This window comes from Octopus sinensis, linkage group LG16 (genome assembly GCF_006345805.1).
Source record: "Octopus sinensis linkage group LG16, ASM634580v1, whole genome shotgun sequence".
Lineage (NCBI taxonomy): Eukaryota > Metazoa > Mollusca > Cephalopoda > Octopoda > Octopodidae > Octopus > Octopus sinensis.
Window position 1 is genome coordinate 33115861 of NC_043012.1, and position 22583 is coordinate 33138443.

Sequence of the window (22583 nt, forward strand, 5' to 3'; positions counted from 1 at the left end):
ATCTCCTAGACGGCTGGAATTGATTTTTGAATGTTTCACAAAGCTCATAACAAATTTTTTTCGAGAGTATTCTCCCCTTCATACGTCAGTTGGGTCTCCTTAAGCTTACTGATTGTATCTATCCTTAACAGTTGGGTGTGATTGGAAGCGACCCTCTCTCTTCGGAACTCAAGCCTTTAGTTCGGGGTTTTTGAATGAAACTGGGATGTGAAGCAGTAGAGTATGCCACGAGGACATTCGTGAGCACTACTTGTGAGGTCCCCCAGGGCAGTTCTCAAACTTGATTTTTAAAAATGTTTAAAATTCAACCGGTCGCGATATCTTCCTCAGCTCACTGAAAGTAGGGTGCTCAAGGGTTTTACCATTTTACTGGTAGGCTTAACAGGAGCCCTTTCATATCTCACTTAGCGATCCCTTTGTTGTTTGCCATGTGTGCACTGAGCGTCGATGTGATATATTCGAAGAAAATAACCTCACTAAAATTTCAGTTTCCAAGTATTTCATTAACCTGTACCGTTTATATTTATAAGTAAACACCTCAATAAATTAATGGAACAGCTAATGATTCATATCTATATATTGTCCATAAAGGGCTAAACATAGAAGGGACAAAGAAGGACAAAGGGATTAAGTCGATTACATCGACCCAGTACGCAACTGGTACTTAATTTATCGACCCGGAAAAGATGAAAGGCAAAGTGGACCTCGGCGGAATTTGAACTTAGAACGTAAAGACAGGCAAAATACCTATTTCTTTACTACCCACAAGGGGCTAAACACAGAGGGGACAAACAAGGACAGACAAAGGGATTAAGTCGATTACATCGACCCCAGTGCGTAACTGGTACTTATTTAATCGACCTCGAAAGGATGAAAGGCAAAGTGGACCTCGGCGGAATTTGAACTCAGAACGTAGTGGCAGACGAAATACCTATTTCTTAACTACCCACAAAAGACAAAACACAGAGGGGACAAACAAGGAGAGACAAAGGGATTAAGTCGATTATATCGACCCCCAGTGCGTAACTAGTACTTAATTTATCGACCCCGAAAAGATGAAAGGCAAAGTAGACCTCGGCGGAATTTGAACTTAGAACGTAACGGCAGACGAAATACGGCTAAGCACTTCACCCAGTGTGCTAACGTTTCTGCCAGCTCGCCGCCTTCACGGGTTCTACAAGACAATGAGAAACCTATGACAGAAGTTGCTCTGCCGAATCTCCCAATAGTTACTTTCAAGTCAGAACATAAAATCTTTATTTATAGTTTATATGTTGATCCATAAATTAGTGTGAGGTAACTGATTACTTTCTAACAAATATTAATTATTGGCATGTGAAGACATCAACAATTGAAAGAAGAAAGTTTTGATGGTGTATTAAGAAGTGTATCAAGCCACCGACGAATGAAATTGACTCGACGAATAGTTTGCTTTTAGAGAGGTGAAGGCCTGAGCCAAGCGACCAAGGTGAAGGCCGTAGTTAAAATGGCGCCTGCGGAGGACGAGTCGAGTGAAGAAAACATTCTTTACAATCTCACTGTACATGCCGAATGGAAAGTGGATGCAGAACCATTTGTAAATATTTATTTTAACGTATACTTTTGTTTTAGCATTAATTTTTCATTTCATTTGAATACTGATGGCTATTTTTTGCTGTACATAAACTTCCAAGTGTTGCTTCTACGTGTCTGCTTTGGCTAAGTTGGCAGGTTCTTTTTTCATAAGCCATCATTTTCGTATCTTTTTAGTTTGTCTTAATTGTGTATTTGTCTCTACTCTCAACAGAACTGTTTGATTTTCTGTTTATTCATCAATATTTTTTGTTTTCAAGTACTCCTTCTTGTCAATCGGACGCGTGTTAATTGCTGACTTAAGTGTTTCTTAATCACGATCACTTATTCGACATGACACAACAGTTAATTAACTTCTTAAAATCATATTTTGATTCTTAAAAATAAATGTTCCAACGAATTTCCTTGGTAATTCGGAATATGATGATTAAATATTGTTTAATTGCTATCTATGTATATTACTTTTATAGAAACCTATTGAGTATAATCTTTCAGATATATTAGTAAGTCACTATATATATATGCATCAAATGAAATAAAAAACATATATATATATGTATGTATATGTATTGAATTTGGCTTATCCCCATTGTGATAAGAACGTTTATTTTACCATGCTTGCATAGTATTTCATGGAACGTTGAGATCTTCGAAAACGTATATAGTGTCAAAAAGCTAAAGTGTATATATGTGTATATATTGTTCCTTCTAAGTATTACTTTTAGCTACGTTTGGTTTTGATATAGAGGGCATTCCCGAAGTGGTGTTTATATGAAGTGTTTATTTTGTTGCATTGCTCTTCCTAAGCTGCAGATACATTTCTTCTTATTACCAACATCGTAGCTAATTTAAACCTTACTTCATCATAACTTTAATTTCAAATGCTGGCTTCACACGATACAATAAACATCTCATAGTCACGTTGTTTATATATGTATTTGACTACTCATTATTATTATTAATATTATTATTATTATTAACGAACACTAACAGTAACCATTCCTGACAGACATTTACAACTGATTAATGAGTATGTGTGGCAATCATGCTTTTCTCAAGAGCATTAGGGGCTCTAATGGAGCGCCCGCGACCCAGTCGTGATTCATTAATAATAATAGGGAATCTCGACCAGTTAGAAATGACAGCCAAATATCCCTCAAATCACATCTTATCGTCTTTAAAGAGGAAGGACACATTGGGTTTTATATACACCTAAAAACGACTAATGGGACGTCTTTGATCATAAGTCTACTGATCCGCGTTCAATTAGGACCAAACATTAACAAAAATTCTGCTGGACGAGCCAACGAAGAAAGCTCTACTTGGTTGCTTGATCTGGTAGAAATAGTAGCTAGGTCTATCTCAAATAACCCCATATCATCTTAAAAAGAAAGATGTATTCGACAATATTGTCATGGTTATAACAAAAAGCTGCTCTATGGAAACGGCGTTGATTGTTGTGATTCTTCTCAAGGGCTGACTTGGGACTAAATTTTATTAAACTAAACATGAAGACAGTTTTGTAAAATGTGTATATTTGACTCCGTATCTCACTGTTACTAATTTCATCAACTCCAGGAGAATGAAAAGTAAGACTGACTTAGTATAATTTCACCATGAGCTGTGAGACACAGCTAAACATATGGTTCCTTTTGCTGTAGTGTCTACTTTCACAATACAAACTTTTGGGTAATTTGTTTGGCGGCCGTGGAAGTTTTTCAGTTATTTTCTTTCTTGTCAAGATATTGTGCTGTGGTCAGCTTGTTTAGTTTAGGGGATTTTTTTTTGTTCGACCGACTACATGCATCGGTTAGTTTAGGATTTTGTCTTTTTTTTGTATTCAGACTGACTAATTCCAGGATGGTTTGGTTGCTATTTCCAAAAGTTAAGCGATAGGAAAGAGGTTCCTTGGTAAAGTAAAATAATAGAAATTGTTCAATTATTATTTATAACGAGTTCAAATACCAGAATGATAATTTTTTTATGAGGTAGACAAAGAAGTAATCACTGCTTAGATTTAGCAAAATTTTAACCAATGCCAACCTCATAATTTTTGCAGTATTCTGCGACTTGGCTCTTTTACTTTGAGATAAGAAGTCTTTGCTTTTGAAAGTGTCTCATATTTTAACCTTTGCTCTGACACCTCATCATTAATTCACACTGTATTTTAGTTAACCATATATATTCCGCGGTATATATACCACGCCGCCTTACTAGCACTTGTGCTGGTGGCATGTGAAATATTCAAACGAGGTCATCACCAGTGCCGCTGGACTGGCTCCTGTGCAGGTGGCACGTAAAAAGCACCATTTGGGTGTGGCCGTTGCCAGTACCACCATACTGGCCCTCATGCCAGTGGCATGTAAAAAGCACCTACTACACTCTAAGAATGGTTGGCATTAGGAAGGACATCCAGCTGTAGAAACTCTGCCAGATCAGATTGGAGCCTGGTGCAGCCATCTGGTTCGCCAAATCTTAGTCAAATCGTCCAACCCATGCTAGCATGGAAAGCGGACGTTAAATGATGATGATTCCAGTTTTTAGGAGCAGAATACCTTGATGATGATTGACAGTAACTTTCTTATTGTGGCTAGCGACCTCAATGGTTATGTTGGGCAGCACTCCAATGGATTTCATGGTGTGCATGGGGGTTAGGGCTTTGCTTCTAGAAATTAGGGGTGGGGAGCAAGGCTGATGGAATTCTGTAATGCAAATGACTTGATGATCTACAACACTAACTTCTGAAAACCAACCAGGCCCCTGATCAGCTATCAATCTAATGTGCATATAAACCAGATTGACCATATTCCCATTATAAGACAGGATACACAAATGCTTAGAAATGCACGCAAAATTTTTCCCCAGGCAAAGAATGTACTACCAAGCATAGGTTAATGATTAGTGACTTTGAAATTAGAGCTAGAAGGATGAAGAGAAACAGACCAGTGTGGAAAAGAAAGGCATGGAAACTCATAGACCTTGCAAATAGTAAGAAATTTAAAGATATTTTAACTGAAGCTTTTGTTGAAAAGAAGGTGTTAAAGATATATAACATAGAGGGCAAATAGAAGGTCTTATGGGAGCTACATACCACATATGATGTGGTTTCAAAAAGTTCTAGGACTAGTTATGTTTAATAAAAAATAATTCATTGAACTAAGTTTTAACACCATCTCCTTTGAAATAGTCACCTTGCACAGCAATACACTGGTCCTAGCATTCCTGTCCAGTTTGCTAAGGTCAGTGCCATGGATCAGAAAGCATGGAATAACATTGTCACCAGAGTCCATTATCCAGCAGCACCCACAGTAGCATATTGGTTGAAAGGACAGCCTCCACCCGTGGCCACCAGCTAGGGATCAATCAAACATTATCAAAAATCAATTATACTTCCATGTATATTTTTTAAGCCAATTATTCAGCATTGCCCTTCTTCACTCTTTCCTTCTCATTCTAACTGCTACTGCTAAAGATAATCAAAATATGATGATGTTTTACTTGATTAATCATTACAATATTTATACTAAAACCTTTTTTTTCCAGTATCGTCCACAGAAAGACAGCAAAGAGCTTTCGATATGGAACAAACTCACCTCTGCATCACAGAGTAAGTTTTTTTTGCCTTTTTCAATTTCTGTTTTTGCTTATTTAATTTTTAAAGCTGTGTTTGTATTAAAAAAATAAATGGATCAAATCACTTAAGGTGGAGGAAAGTTGTGGAAGAGAGAGACCCAGGAGGGCATGGAACAAATGCCGATCTCAAAATGAAGATGACAGAGGTCTGAGATATGTTGTGCTTTGTTGTACTCAAGATCCACACACCACAACAGACTTGAGATCCTAAAACCAAGGTGCCATGTAAAACGCATTGGTGTGGATGCTGGTACTATGTAAAAAACATTGATGATGGTGTCACATAAAGAAGCACCTAGTACACTCTGTAAATGGTTGGCATTAAGAAGGGCAGCAAGCTGTAGAAACCAAGCCAAAACAGACTGGAACCTGGAGGGCCAGTTTGGTGGTATAGGCAACGGCCATGCCCAAATGGTGTTTTTTACATGCCACCTGCACAGGAACCAGTCCAGTGGCACTGGCGACGACCTCGCTCGAATGTTTCCCCCCTCTAGGTGTAATGGCTTAACATATTCAATGGTTTAAATATTAGATCTCTGACTGAAAAGTCATCAACTGAAGTTATTGGCAATCAACCTTAAACATTCACCACATTAAATTCAACTTTTTCTTCTTTTTTTTGAAGGAAGTCTCTGGAATATTTTGAAGAATATTGGAATACCTTTCAAGTAAGTATGAAAAATATATTGAAATGTTTTATGCATTTTTATTTTATTTTATATTTTCACATTGGTGCAGGCAAGGCTGTTGGGACATTTACTTCTCAATCACATAGTTTCAGGTTTAGTCAAACTATGTGGCACTTTGGAGGCACAATGGCCCAGTGGTTAGGGCAGCAGACTCGCGGTTGGAGCATCGCGGTTTCGATTCCCAGACCGGGCGTTGTGTGTGTTTATTAAGCGAAAACGCCTAAAAACACTACAAGGCTCTGGCAGGGGGTGGGTGGCGACCCCTGTTGTACTTTTTTGCCGCAACTTTCTCTCACTCTCTCTACCTGTTTCTGTTTCTTGAGTAACGCTGCAATGGACTGGCGTCCCATCCAGCTGCGGGGAACACGTACGCTACAGAAACTGGGTCTATGAGCCTGGCTAGGCTTGAAAAGGGCAACGTTTATCATTATGTGGTACTTTGGGTTGGCCAAAAGCTTTTGAGTGGATTTGGTAGATGGAAACTGACTGAAACAAGTCCATTGTTTGTGTATATATGTATGTCCCATGCATACCAGCACTGAACAGGGATGTTAACTGATGATGAGGATGTGAATATGTGAGTTTGAGTCTGATTGTGTCTCCTTGTCTTTGCATTGTGTGATTGTTGTAAGTCGTTAGCATGCTGAGCAAAATGCTTAGCAGCATTTCGTCTGTCTTTACGTTTTGAGTTCAAATTCCACCTAGGTTGACTTTGCCTTTTATCCTTTTAGGGTCAATAAAATAAATACCAGTTGAGCACTGGCATTGATTTCATCGACTTACCCACCTCCCCAGAAATTGCTGGCCTTGTGTCAAAATTTGAAGCCCATATTCTTCACAGTATTTTAAATAGATTTATTTATATATATTTTTATACTCTGATTAAAATCATTTGTCTTAGTTTTCATTCTTTCCATTTTGCTCCATTCCAGATCTGGCTTGCCATGTTCCCTTCCTGCTGGCTTAGTCCAAATTGTCAACAGTCAGTTGGCTTGGAATATTGCTGTTGGAAAGTGAGTAATCCATTGACTTGTTTTGTTACTGTTTGATTCATTTGTACTTAGTCATTATGTAAAACTTTATAGGCACAGGAGTGGCTGTGTGGTAAGTAGCTTGCTTACGAACCATGTAGTTCCGGGTTCAGTCCCACTGCGTGGCACGTTGGGCAAGTGTCTTCTACTATTGCCTTCATATAATGAAGGAAATTATTGTTTACAGCATTCAGATGCACTACAACCAAAAAACAAAATAAAAAAGCCATCTGGTGTAGTGTTGGCGAATCTCAGGAAGCATGGAAGGTTTGAAGGATGCAGTGCTCCGACAACTAACAACTGATGTTGGCAGTCTGTTCCATGCTTCAGCAACTCTTGGCGTGACTTTTTCTGACTTTGTAAACATGTCCATGGGTGTTAGACAGGTGGAGTTTAAAAAGGTGCTCAGAGTTATGGTTTGTAAGATGTATATCTTTTTGTTTTTTTTTTGTTTTTCTACACCTGAGCTGTTTCCGTTATAATTACACCTTTTTTTATATCATAATTTCTTGAGGTGTCAAATATCTTGTTTAAATCTGAAGATTAACCAATTTTGTTCTTTAACAATATTGACAATATTCTGACCGCATTATGAGTTATTTCCCTTTGTGGCTCTATACTGTATTGTGTACATAACGTGAAATTTTGCTCATTTCTTTTTGCAGATTTGGTCAGTTAGTTGCCATATTACAAGACCAGTTTGTAGAAATAAGGTGAGTTTGCATTCTGACTTGTGTAGGAAATCAAGCTAATTGTTTGATATACGGTGCATATCTTATCTTTTGATGATTGAAAGTTCGATTTAAAGTCTGAAGCCTTTTCTTTATAGCTTTATATGGTAGCGTTGGCAGGGATGAATGTATATCGGTTGGGATGAGTTCTTTCTGATTCTGATACATGCTGAAAAGGAGAGTGGAAAGCGGGATGGTGATGTTGAGGTTTCATGTTTTGGTGCAGTGTGGAATGGGAAGCAAAGTGCTTAGGGAATGTGCAGTTTTGTTTGGAGAGAAAACATTTTTGTATCGTCATCATCATCATCATCATTTAACGTCTGTTTTCCATGTTAGCATGGGTTGGATGGCTTGACAGGAACTCGTAAATCCAGGGGCTGCACCCACCAGGTTCCATAGTCTTGTTTTGGCTTGATTTCTATGGCTGCCTGCCCTTCCTCACTCTAACCACTCTAACCACAGAGTGTGCTGTCTGCCTTTTATATGGCACCATCACAGGTGCAGCAGCAGTGCTTTTTATGTGGAACTAGCATCCACACCAATACATTTTACATGGCACCTTTGTTTTAGGATCTGAATTCTGTTGTGGTGGGTGGGTGGGTCTTCTCAAGCCCAGCAATGCACCACACACCTCGGTCTTCTGTCATCTGATATGTAGTGATGAGGCAGTGTATGAATTGATTTTATGAGAGCAGGTTGAATTTAGATGAGAAGAATATAATGTTTCTATTGTTGTATCAAAGAGACCTATCTTTGTCATTCATTTCTGATCATCATCATTTAACGTCTGCTCTCCATGCTGGCATGGGTTGGACAGTTTGACATGGAGCTGGCTAAGAAGGAGCTGTCTGGACTCCAGCTGTCTGTTGTGGCATGGTTTCTATGACTGGTTGCCCTTCCTAATGCCAACCACCTAATAGAATGTGCTGGGTGCTTTTTATGTGTCACTGTCATGGTTGCATTTACCTATCATCAAAGGCATTCCACATATGACCATTCTGTCTTCTGGTCCCATACATAATGTTCCTTCTTTTATATCCGACACAAGTGTGTATTGGTCTCTATTCTCTAATCTGTTTCACAGTAGGCCATGATTTGAGTGAGATTTTGCTGCTGTTTATTGCAAGTCAAGTGACTCCATAGAAACTCCTTCATTGGCTTCACAAATATAATGTTTGGAGTGTTGTTGGGTTAGGCTGGGGGTACAAAGTCAGAGAGGTGATTTGTCAATGTCAGATGTTGAGATTGGTTAATATACTAATGACTGTGACTGAGATGTATAGGTTGATTGGGAAAAGCAAACAAGTTGTGGGTGGTGAAGTTTTCTAAGAGGAGGAGAGTTGAAGATGAAGTTTGCATGTAACATGAGATGCAGTCAATCGTTAGGCAGTGAGTTGGTAATTTAGACCACAATAAACAACATCATCGTTTAACATCCGTTTTCCATGCTAGCATGGGTTGGACAGTTCGACCGAGGTTTGGGAAGCTAGGAGGCTGCACCAGGCTCCAGTCTGATCTGGCAGTGTTTCTACAGCTGGATGTCCTTCATAACGCTGACCACTCCGTGAGTATAGTGGGTGCTTTTTACATGCCACCAGCACAGGTGCCAGGGGAGGCTGGTAACAGCCATGATCGGTTGGTGGTTTTACATGCCACCGACACACTATAAATGAGATTGTCTACTGGACCAGCTAGAAGTCTTTGTTTCTAACATTTAAGATTTGGGAAAAGAGTGAGAAGAAAATAGATTCTGTATAAGCATAGAATAGTAATATTTTGAATAAAAGTGGGTAAAATAACAATGAAATTCCAAACTTAAAATGTAAAATAAATATAGGTTTTATGCATTTCACTTCTGAGTCTATTCTGAAAAATTATTTGTAGATCTTCCCATGATGATTACAACAATATAATTGGAAGATCTTGTGTCATGCCTGACACTTGTCCCCAGTGGCGCCAGATTGCTTGGAGTAGTGATGGTGCATTGCTTGCCGTTTCTCACAGTAATGGCATTATTGAAATATTCGATATGTTTGGAAATCCTCTGTTCAGTATCCCATCTGTAAGTTTTACTGATTTCATATTATTTGTTTTCTATTTCTTTTGTAATATCTTTGAAATATTTTCCTTATAATTTGATGTTACCAGTTTTATAATTCTTTACTAAATGCTAACACCAGTTTCAACTTTTCAGCAGTTAATACCATTTTTGTAAAATAATTTGAATGTTTATGGAGATGTACTTGCATAGCGAGTGACTTGATCTGAGATTGTGTGCTGGAACGTAAACAACTGCAGCGTGGAAGGTGTTTATAAGCCATTTAAGAAACACACAAAAACTGTTAGATTCACTTCAACATTTAAATTTAATTTGTCAAAATATTTTCGTCGCTTTGAGACCGCGACCTGTTCACTGACAAAACTTCGTGCTGCATCAGAGTTTTGTCAGTGAACAGGTCGCAGTCTCAAAGCGACAAAAGTATTTTGACAAATTAAATTTAAATGTTGAAGTGAATCTAACGGTTTTTGTGTGTTTCTTAAATGGCTTATAAACACCTTCCACGCTGCAATTGTAATTTGAATGTTTTCATTAAGGAAACAACATTAGCCAGGCTGTTTTTGTTTAATTTTTTTCTGAAAATTATTATACATTTATTTCTCAATTCCATTAACATCACTTTCATCATTCCGTATCCTTCTTAAACTGCATCTTCCCCCTTCACACAGCTCATGCCTTTGTTTTCCTATTTAATTTACTTAACAACCTAGATGTAGCTGCCTTTCACTGTCTCACTTCCATGACTCCCATCTCTACCACCTCCCCACCCACTCCTAATATTCTGTTTCTCCGATCATACTTGTACTTGGTTTCATTTCATCCTCTCACTTTAGTTTTCTCTCTGTCATCACCTCTATTTTATGTGTGTGTGTGCACGCATACACATGCACAGTAGAGTTTGTTATGTAATTTTTAACCTCCTCGTTAAAATTTTAATACTTTTAGTTGGTTATGCTCTCACCTGTTTTCAGAAAATCAAAACAAAACCTGTGCTGCATATATGTTTGATCTATATTCAATGCATTACCCTCTGATTTCACGCAGGTCACTGAAACATCTTCCAGTAATGTTGGAGTACCCACAGATTTGACACACAGTGTTGCAGGACTTGTGTTTTTAGAGAACACCAAAGTGAAAGATGGGTATGTTGAGCCAGATTTTAAATTTCCTTAGAGAAACTATCTCAGAAGAATGTTTCACATAATATCATTTGTTCACATGGTAGCATGGGGTTGGCTGGGAAGTTATTTGGGGCAGGATTTGGCTATGGGACGAGTCAGACGCTTATCTTGTTGCCTACTCTTGCCTGTTTTTCCCAAGTGAGAGATGTCTTAGTCCTACAGGTCTTTGAAAGTGTAGTGCAACTGGTTGTAATGTCAACATCACCAACACTTCAGTTCAACTGAGGTCCATATTGACCCCGGGATTCATAGAAGATATTTTGGGGTCCACAGATGCAATATAGTAAATTGGGGGTCCATGGTAATTTTTCAAGGGCCATCGAAAAAATTCTGCTTCAGAACAGTAAAGTTTATGTGCAATAAATTGGTTACACGTCCCTATTACATAAAATATTTTAATAATTTTTATACAAGTCCTAATAATATTTAATCATAAAAATACAAAAAAAGATTTTTTAAACATTGAATGGCTATGGGGGTCCACCAGAGTAAAATAGGAATCAAAGGGGTCCATAGGTAAAAAAATTGGTTGAGACCCCTGAGTTAAATGGCATTTTCTATGCTATCATGGTTTGGACGGTTCGACCGGGGTCTGGAAGCCATGGAGACTGCACCAGGCTCTAGTCTGATTTGGCAATATTTCTACAGCTGGATGCTCTTCCTAACGCCAACCACTCCGTGAGTGTAGTGGATGTTTTTTACGTGCCACCAGCACAGGGGCCAGAGCATGCTGGCAAACGGCCACGATCGGTTGGTACTTTTACGTGTCACCGACACGGACACCAGTCAGGCGGCGCTGCCCTCGTAGATAGATATGTGATAGCTAATTACTGTAAATAATTACCTGTTATGTGAATTTCCCCTTTAGTACCAAGAAATGAAACTTAGTTTTATTTATGGAATATTTGATGAGAATGACTAATTATCGATATTGCATTATTTCTTCTTGTTTCTTTTATTCTCAGAACCGCACATCTACTAGTTGTAAACTACTTGGGAAAGTTAAGTAAATACCATGTTGACCGTAACAGCACTTATCGATTACTACACACTTTTATGCTGACCAGTGAACATCCTCAGGGTGTTACAGGGTTAGTTTATCTTCCACAACACAGTGCACTTATTGTTGGCAGTCACGCTCCGGTGGCTGCTGGCTTAGATGACAGCATGTCTCAAGCAGAACAATATGGTCTTAGTTTATGGCGTATTCTCTCAGATTCTCCACATTACAAACTAGTCACTGACTATGAGCAAGACTTACATAAGGTAAGTTCTTTTTCTCTCTCTCTGTTTTACTTCAGTTATTTAGTTTGTCTTGAAATTTCAAGAACTAATGTTGTAGAAATTTTCTGTGAAATTAAAATATATTTATCAAAGAATATAACAAAAGTATTTTTCTTCTTGATTTGAATAATTTTAGATTCCATAAATTTCATTAAACTTCATGATGGACACACTTTCATTTGACAACCTGTATTTGTAATACAATTACCTCATTTTGTTTTAGTGCTGTAATTTAGGCTTCAGTTGTGGTATAGGTAGTTGACTGAATTGATAGTTTTGGATTTCAGTCTGAAGAATTGACTGATAATATCATCCCTCAGTAGCTGCCAACCTTATGCTGTGTCCAAAGCTGATATACTTAACTTTACAGAGCTCAGTCGATTATGCTGTAGATCTTATATTATAAAAGAGAAGTGGATCACCATCTGTTTGCCTGTTACAACATCTATTAGAGGGAGGGAGAGAAAGAGAGGAATCAAAATATACATATTTTTAGAAGAGGAAAAGAAAAGGTTGTTGTTGAGATAGAAATACAGCTGTGGAGGAAGAGTGAGAGTAAGAGTGTGTGTGTGTGTGTGTGATAGATAGATAGTTAGTGTTGTCACCATAGTAACTAACAATTTCTGATTTAAAACACAAGAATTTTGAGTGCAAGTCTGTCAGCACAACACAACACAGACTTCAAAACAAGGCCATATATATATAAAAATATATATGTATATAGTGATTTTTTGTTGTTGTGTGAGTGTCTGTGTATTTCAATATATTGATAATGCAACACAGACTTGAAAAACAAATTTTCACCTTGAACAATTTAAGAAGGTACATGCACGATTAACAAATATTTTTACCAGCAGCATAGTGACAGATTACAACCTAGTATATATTATCTAGTAGCATGTAGCTAAAGCCTTCATGGTTGCTCTAAATGTTGTCTGTTGTTGTTACTGAGGATCTTACCTGAGAAAGCGTTCTTGAACATAGTTATGACTGAATCTCAAAAAAAGCTCAGGAGAAACCTGCATCTAGGATGGTGCAGCAGCTGTATGTATGGATATCAAAAGCCACATGACTTTTTTGTATAAAGTCACTTCATCTTCTGACCCATAGATGTGATGTCTGCTCTCTCTCTCTCTCTAGTTTCCTACTGCTTGGCCTCTACTTGTCAGACACATGTTGACCAGCCCTCTGGAACTCTTTCCCCGATCGTATCTTTCCTACAGGTGTTGAGTTGCAAAATATAAAGTGGAACATCAATGGCATCAGTCTCAATAGTCTCAGAAGACATGGACACTGCCATTTCTTTCAGACTCAGCAAGTTACAAAAAAAAGATACAATTCACTTCTGCAATTGGCAGAAACACTAGTTGCCCATAGTGAGAGATAATGAAACTGACAAAGACATCCAGGAATTAAGTGATTGAAAACAACAAAAAACAATAACAACATTTATGTTAGAAATTTACAATATATTTAGAAATTCTATACAGGATGTAATTTCTGATAATTAAAAATTCCTAATTATGTGATTATTAGTTTTTATAATTTTTGTTGCAGAGTAAACCAAAAAGTTTCCTCAAGAAATTATTTCTGTTACCAAAATTATCATGGAAAAATAGCAAGGTATGTTTTGTTTTCCATTTACTTGTGTTTATTATAGAAACAAAACAGCTGAGTGGATAAAGTATTGAATTACCTATGGCTTAGGGATTCAAGTTTTCTGTACACATTTAACCCTTTTGTTACTGTATTTCTGTTGAGATGCTCTGTGTTTCTTTCAATTACTTCAAATATAACAAAGAATTTAGTAAAATAACTTAGTTATCATTAAGCTAGTGTTAGGAACATAAATTGTGACTAATGTTTGTTGGAAGATGTGAATTCAAAACTTATGAAAACAAGACATTTGTACTCAGAGCCAGAGCCGGTTTCAGCCGGGTTGGTAACGAAAGGGTATCGATCAAAAAATCAATGGAAATTGTAGTTATGATACCAGTGCCGGTGGCACGTAAAAGAACCATCTGAACATGACTGTTGCCAGCACCACTTCAACCGGCCTCAGTGCCGGTGGCACGTAAAAAGCACCAACCGACTGTGGCCGTTGCCAGCCTTGCCTGGCACCTGTGCTGGTGGCATGTAAAAAGCACCCACTACACTCATGGAGTGGTTGGCATTAGGAAGGGCATCCAGCTGTAGAAACACTGCCAGATCAGACTGGAGCCTGGTGCAGCCTCCTGTCTTCCCAGACCCTGATCGAACCGTCTAACCCATGCTAGCATGGAAAGCGGACATTAAACGATGAAGATGATGGGTAGAGCACTTATTCTGCAGTGTTCAAATTATTCGTTAGAATTGGTTGTTAGAGTTTCTGGGAAGAGATCAGTGGTGCTGATCACTCATAATTATATATCTCTGATTACAAAAAAAATTGTCATTGTTAAAATGTATCCTTTGCAAAGGTAACTTTTGTGTATGAGAGTATGCGTGTGTGTTAACCCTTTAGCATTTAAATCAGCCATATCCGGCCTGAATATTCTACCTGTTTCATGTTCAGGCCAGACAGATTTGGATTCTCACACTTATCTTACAATAACATTTTAAAAACAAACAATCATATCATAATTATCTTGAAGCTACAAGATAATGAATGATAGATTTAAAAGAAGGTGAATAAGTAAGCATTACTTATTTGGCAAAGTAATTTGAATGCTGAAGGGTTATACACAGTACTTAATATGGTTGGAATGTTAACTTGATGATATCTTTTCAGCGTAATCCAGTGTTTTTTATGATCATTTCAATTTGTTTTTGATGAGCTGGAAATTTAGATTTAGATTATTTTTTTTTTATTCTTTGAATCTAGGATAGTATTTTCAAGATGTGCCTGTCTCCTGATACCAAACAACTGGTGACTTTACATTATTCTGGAGAACTCGTTCTTTGGGATGTTCCATCCTTGCGCAAAAGAAAATCTTGGTTACATGAAGATCAGGTAATTATGTTAGCATTCAATTTCATCTGAAAATATCTCTGTGAATATATATATATATATAGAACAAACTTAAATGGATGCGTGCGTTCCGTCATATAATTACAAATTAATAAATAAAACATATTATTATTATTATTAATAAATAAAACATATGCATATATAAATACATTATTAATAAATAAAACATATGCATATATACATACATATATGTACATACCTACATCTACATGTATATATACATGCATATATGGATACAGGACACCAAAAAAACGTAGAACACAATGAGAAACGAAAACATAAACACAAAACCAAGGAAATGGACATTTTTCTTAAACAACGAAAAAATAGAGTACAGGACATACAACACAAAGAAAATTCCCCTTCTTCAGTCGCCATGGTTTCATCTACTCCGCGTGTTGTTGTTTCTGGGCAAGATACTACATTCTACATGTTTTTTAGTATATTTTGTTTCATTTTGTCATTAACAATTACTGGTGAAACTGTTAATGAGTTGTTGAATTATCACTGAAGAGCAGACTGTCTCTGTAACCTAATGACTATAGTTGGGTATTACACGTTTAAAGAGTGAGGAAAATAGCATGGCATTGCAGATTTTCTACCTATTCAGGTTGGGAGAAATTAATCACTTCTTAAATGAATATTTGAGAAATATAAGCCGCAATATGGTGAGTGTGGGCTAATAAAAAGAGCCTCTAAGCAGTTGCTTGGTCTGCTGAAAATAGCTAAATAGTCTTCCTTGTTTCATATCCTTCCCTCTTAAGAAACAAGGATACATTGGGCCATATAGCCCCTGATCAGTAGTGGCTTGTGTATAGACACTGCGGAACTGCAGCACCCCCTATTTCTACTCGATATCATCAATAGCATTCAATATGAGTCCGTTTTTCCTTAATTCTTTCTTTATACTTTTCCGTTATATAATCCTTAAGCTTAATGTCAGTAGCCATTCCCTAGTTTATGAAAAAAATGCAAATATCCTTGTATAGAACTGTGCACTTCACAGTTCCAGCGATGTCGTGTTTGAGATAGGAAGCTGCACACTAGGGAGAGAGAGCACTGAGCTTCATGCAATGCCACCCAGATGTGCAAGGTAGTGTTTCTTTTTGACTCCATGTGTGTTATGGTTAAAAACGTGTTTATATTCTTGAATGTGATAAAGTGTAGAATTAGATTATTATCCTGCTTCCAGCTACAGTGTTACAGCCGCCAACATTTGAAAAATAGGGCAGATTTTCCCCACCTTATTTTGTGATTTTAGGGGTGATTTTTGAAAAACAAGGGGGAATTCATGGCAGTGTTCAGTGAACAAATTAAGCACACTACCCGGCAGTGGCTAAAACGAGAATCAATCAAGTCTTTGTATAAATTTTTCTTTTTATATGTTTGTTTCCTTTTACACAATATCAAAACAATGGCTTTGAACGTGGCCGATGCCAGCACCGCCTTGACTGGCTTCTGTGCTGGTGGCACGTAAAAAGCACCAACCGATCGTGGCTGCTGCCAGCCTCCCCTGGCACCTGTGCTGGTGGCATGTAAAAAGCACCCACTACACTCACGGAGTGGTTGACGTTAGGAAGGGCATCCAGCTGTAGAAACACTGCCAGATCAGACTGGAGCCTGGTGCAGCCTCCTGGCTTCTCAAACCCTGGTCGAATCGTCCAACCCGTGCTAGCACAGAAAATGGACGTTAAACGATGATGATGATGAGCTGCCACTACCCCTGATATACAAAAAGATGGGCTGGTCATGGTTGGAATGCCTTTCCTCAATGTTTACTCAATCACTGTTGATCAGATGCTAAGTGTGTAGCTTTTAAATATTTTGGTAGATACTCTGAGTAAACTACAACTAATACAGTTTATAATAACTGAATGACAAGACATGCTTGTTTTTGAATGCTTCAAGCCATGTAACATCATTTTAATGAGTTCTGCCATTCCATATAATGCCATTCTGCCATTCCATCTAATTTTTTTGTAAATATCTTATTTCTTTCACAGCCTGGTTATGATGATATCAGTCAGGAATTTTTGGAGAATCCTTACAAAAAGAAATTTTTGAAAGGCAAGTATGATGCAAAGATATAAATATTCCTATCTTCTTTTGTTTGTTCTCTTTTTTTTTTTAACACATCTTAATTTTTTGCTCTTTGTCTATCTCTTCCTTTGTCTGTTTTTATTCCTTAACCATCTAAAATTAATGGAGTACTACTAATTAGGCATATCTAAAGTTAGTAACGTTTATTAACTATTTTTTTTTGTGTTACTACAATCCACTAGTTTCCATGGAATCAATCTTCTTCTTTAATGCTTGTCTGAAAGACAGTTCTGAACACTTAGAAGGCAATAGAAACTTATAACTTATTAGCAAAGAAGGAAATGTCACAATCACTCCAACATTTCACTAATTTAATTCCCCTTTCATCAATTTCGATATTTTATTCCATAATTTGTCTTCCATTAATAACATTTGGTATTTATAGATATGAATTTTGTAGTTTGTTGAGTTTTGATAAGAGGTATCATGGTTGAGTCCCCATGGTTCTGGCCAATCACTGGCCTGTTGTCTTAAGGGACAATAATGTCCTTGTTTTAGAGACAGTGTGGTTAAGAGGTTTGCCTCCCAGCCACGTTGTTTTTCGTTCAGTCCTACTGTGTGACATCTTGGCAAGTGTTTTCTACCAAAGCTCTGGGTTGACCACAGCCTTGTGAGTGGATTTGGTAGATGGAAACTAAAAAGAAACCTATTGCATATCTATATGTGTGTATGTTCATATGCATGCATGTTTGTGTGTATTTGTCTTGACATCATGATAGTTGTAAATAAGCATCACTGTTATACAAGTGGGTTCTTTGTTTCCAGTCTTCTCTGAAAAAAAGTCAGGCCATGGGGAAATGTTACCTTGCTTTGAAACGATTGAAGGTTGGCAACAGGAAGGGCATCCAGCTGTAGAAAATTTGCTACATTGTATTTTACCTGACCTGTGTAAGCATGGAAAAATGGATGTTAAAACAATGATGATAATCATATTTTGATAATCATATTCTGATACTCACATATAGTTTTATGATTATTATTTATATATATATATATATATATATATATATTCAAGTGTGATCGTTACCAGCTTGACCTTACTGGCACTCGAGCCCCATGCTAGTAGGGTATTAAGAGAACCTGTGCCGGTGGCATGTGTAAAAGATTTGAGCGAGATCATTGCCAGTACCGCCTGACTGGCCCCATGCTGGTGGCACGTAAAAGCACCCACTACACTCTCGGAGTGGTTGGCGTTAGGAAGGGCATCCAGCTGTAGAAACTCTGCCAGATCAAGATTGAAGCCTGGTGCAGCCATCTGGTTCACCAGCCCTCAGTCAAAATCGTCCAACCCATGCTAGCATAGAAAGCAGACGTTAAACGATGATGATGATGATGATGATATATATATATATATATATATATATATATATATGGATGATATGTATAAAACTAGTCGGATATATATCTCTCTCTATATAAACGGCAGTTTGTCTGTGCGTGTTTCTGTGTGTCTGTTTGCTTGTACCCTCACCACGGCTTTCAACCGATTCTAATGAAACTTGACACACACATAGCCCAATGTCATAATTCAAAACTAACGCACCGAAAATTTTGAAAAGTTCCCCCAGTTCTGAAAAAAATCGATAAATTCGACATGGGGTCGAGAATCAGAAACACAAACCAAAAACTGTCTAGGGGACGCAACTCCAACTTTTTTAACTCTCAAAAAAATTTACCATCATTTTTTTCCATGTTTTTGCTATTTTTTGGCTATAACTCTCTAAAAATGCTTTATAGTTATTTCCCTTACAAACCTGAGCAACGCCGGGCGATACTGCTAGTTTACCAATAAATCTCTCCACATTTTACTTTCAGATCTTGTGCCATCAAAGAATTTAATAGATATCAACTGGTGGTCAGAAAACGTAAGATATTTTATTTTAGCCAGTCTGTGTATAGTCCATGCTTAACTTTCCCAGATTCATCACTCTATAATGGTTACATACCACCATCACCACTGCCCACCACCATTACGGATTGGCAGCATCATTAGAGCATTGGGCAAAGTGCATTTTTTGTATTTCTACCCTTTGGCATTCAGAATTCTCCGTCAAATGTAATGCTTATTTATTCACATTGTTTTTCAATTAATCATGCATTATCTTGTAGCTTTGAGATTTTGATGATATGATTTTATATTTTTAGAATAACACTGTAGAGTAGATATGAAAAACCAGATCTAGCTGGTTTGAGCATAAAACAGGTAGAATACTTGGGCCAGATATGATTAGTTTAAATGCTAAAGGGTTAACCAACTGCACACCCCACAAAAATTTCTGGTGTTGTGCCTATCTTAGAAATCATGATTTTTTTTATTGTGTCTGGGGAGAGTCATTTTATTTTTGTGCCTTATTATGTAACACACTGGTAAAATTTCCATGTTTTTCTTATTTTTATTGTCCTATAATTTTTGTTGCGTCTTGCAACCTTTTCAATAAAAATAAGAAATAAGTGGAAGTTTTACTGGTGAGTGTTACATAATAAGGCACAAAAAGAAAATGACTCTCCCCAGATACAATAGAATATGCTTCAACACACAAACTCATATAAAGAATCTTGCAAACTAAATCCAAAAGCGAAATAATTTTTTTTGCTTTACAAAAGAAAAGAGATTTTAAAATGAATTTGCTTCCTATAAACTCATGGGTATTCGTCTGTTTGCTTTATGGTTGAAAAGTTAATAAGTTAAATGTTGATAGGCCAGTTACTGCAAGATTTGTCCTAAGATAACATCTGTTATGGACTTGCTGTGTTAAAACTGCAATAAATATGAGAAAAAGACAAAAATTCATCCTACTAGTGATCAGCGAGAATGCCAGAGGCATTTGCATTTTGGGGCCTTTTCAGAGGTGAGTACTCACAGCCAGTGACATGAATGGACAAAAATTCATTATCTCTGATATAGGAAGAAGTGAGGAAACATTCACTGATTTTGTAAATAGCTACTGCTCTGGTATTTATTGTTGTTTTTGGTACAAATTCATAAGCAATGTTTCAGGATAAATGTTGCAGCAACTGGCTTATCAGCAGTGTGTATACATTGTGTATGATACATAGATGGCTATGTTAATTAAATACTACCTCAATTGCATATACCAGATTTTTAACCTAATTATGTTACTCTCTTTTACTAACGTCTGAGTATGTGGGTATTTTGAAAATACCTCACAGAGTGATGGCCATGCCCTATATAGTTATGGGCTGGCCTTTGACAAGGTATAGTACCCGTTTAGCCCACCCTGCCAGGGATGTGGCAAAATCATGGGATTTTGCCAAAGGTGCTTCTTACATTGATTCTGAGTGGGGGAATCCTAGAAGATGAATGGTCAGGGTCACCAAGCTCTATCAAGAGAGTAACTGCAATGCATCCATAGGAGTGGTGGCCATGGTTGTGTAATCAACTAATGAAAGATTCACTATGACTCAATCTCCCAATTCAAATTCATAATAATGGAATTGGATGGAAACAGAGAGTCATGGGAATCTGGGAAAGCAGCAAAAATATAAAAATCCTCCCCCAAAAAACAACAAAAAAATTGAACCTAATATAAAGTTCCTCTTTCTGAACCAGGATTATCTTAATCTTCTTTCTTTCTTATATTGTTTATATTAGGCTTTGATCCTTGCAAGATGTCCTGGAGCTGTGAGCCTTGTTTCCACAAATACCCTGAAAAACTTACTTGGTGCCCATCCTGAATGGTTTGAGCCTTCTCCTCGAGTAACCAGCACATATGAGGGAAGATTTCTAGGTCTAGAGGTAATATTTCTTGCTTTTTTTGTGTTGATGACTTTTTTATTTTTTGACCAGCATTCTAGGCATGACCATCCCATCTTTATTTTTGTACACTTTGCATCCAAGACTGCATTATTCATCCTTTTTAAGCTGAGTGATCCTAACCTTGTGGGCGTTGGTGCCATGTAGAAAGCACCCATGTCAGTGCCATGTGAAAGTGTTTGTGCTGGTGTCACATAAAAGCACCCAGTACACTGTGAAGTGGTTGGCTTTAGGAAGGGCATCCAGCTGTAGAAACCAGGCCAAAACCCATGGAGCCTGGGCAGCTCCATGTCAAACTGTACAAGCCATGTCAGTATGGAGGACAGACATTAAATGAGGATGTACTGTAACCTTTTAGCTGTTGTCTATCTAAATATTGACATGCAGAAGTAGAAACCATATATCCCAGCACCCTCTCTTCTCTGATCACTATAGTTACCTCTTATGTACCTCTATGTCTCCCTCCCCACAACTTTTCATTTCCTACTCCCTGAGCCAGTGACATAAAATCTCTCCAACTTCTACACTTTCAGAGTGGTTGGCGTTAGGAAGGGCATCCAGCTGTAGAAACACTGCCAGATCAGACTGGAGCCTGGTGCAGCCTCCATGGCTTCCAGACCCAGGTCGAACCGTCCAACCCATGCTAGTATGGAAAACGGACGTTAAATAATATAATTCTCAAATACTACCTTCATTTGCTCAAGGAGGCTTTTCCCTTTTGCTCTTTTCTGTTTTGCAAGGTGCTTGGCAACCCCACTGCTACCAGTGACATGGAAAAGCACCCTATACACAATGCAAAGTGGTTAGCATTAGCAAAGGTATCCAGCTGTAGAATGTATGCCAAAGCTGATATGGAGCATGATGCAATGCTGTGGCTCATCGGATCCTGTCAAATCAGCATGGGAAATGGAGGCTTAGTGATGTTGACTGAAAACATTCACTTGAGAAGGATTAGAAATGCACTGGATACTATGTATATGGACTAAGCACTGGATACTATGTATATGGACTAAGCACTGGATACTATGTATATGGACTAAATAATAATTAGTAAAATGATTTGGTACACATGGAAACTTGTACATGTTTCTTCTGTTAATATATAAACATTATGACGAATTCAAATCCTCTTGCTTTGTATCTGTTTCAGTGTTCTTGTCGTTTTGTGTCTAAGCGTCATGCATTGGCACAAAACAGCAGCGGTTCATCATCTGATGATGAACTGTTTGAAGACAGTGACGATGATGAAGATATTTCTTGGATGAGAAAAACCTCTCAGTACACCAAACAAGTCCTGTATTACGTTACAGACAATGAACGATTTCAACCACTCCGAAAGAAACCAAAGTAAGTAAAAGTGTAATAAACCATTGATAGAACATTGCTAGTATTAGAATCAAGATAAGGACATAAATATTTCATCTATGTACAAAAAAAAAAAACTGAGGGGGGTTATAAAAAAATTTTAAGAGATTTGGAGATACCTTCTAGGCTTAGCTTCATGCACTGGTTGAAAAT

General features: G+C 37.6%; 1 protein-coding gene across 2 annotated transcripts in view; it reads left to right on the forward strand.

Annotated features, from left to right (window-relative positions):
- Nucleotides 1-1429: 1429 nt before the first annotated feature.
- Nucleotides 1430-22583, forward strand: part of LOC115220274 (neuroblastoma-amplified sequence) — a 91222-nt gene continuing 70068 nt past the window's right edge. For both annotated transcript variants that reach the window (XM_036509976.1, XM_029790385.2), the window contains exons 1-14: nt 1430-1576; nt 5116-5179; nt 5831-5873; nt 6827-6907; nt 7591-7638; nt 9541-9718; nt 10760-10857; nt 11862-12162; nt 13738-13803; nt 15044-15172; nt 17194-17257; nt 19106-19155; nt 20904-21047; nt 22216-22412. In XM_036509976.1, coding sequence (XP_036365869.1) covers nt 1487-1576; nt 5116-5179; nt 5831-5873; nt 6827-6907; nt 7591-7638; nt 9541-9718; nt 10760-10857; nt 11862-12162; nt 13738-13803; nt 15044-15172; nt 17194-17257; nt 19106-19155; nt 20904-21047; nt 22216-22412 — 1553 coding nt within the window. In that variant the 5' untranslated portion in view covers nt 1430-1486. The remainder of the gene's footprint in view (nt 1577-5115; nt 5180-5830; nt 5874-6826; nt 6908-7590; nt 7639-9540; nt 9719-10759; nt 10858-11861; nt 12163-13737; nt 13804-15043; nt 15173-17193; nt 17258-19105; nt 19156-20903; nt 21048-22215; nt 22413-22583) is intronic.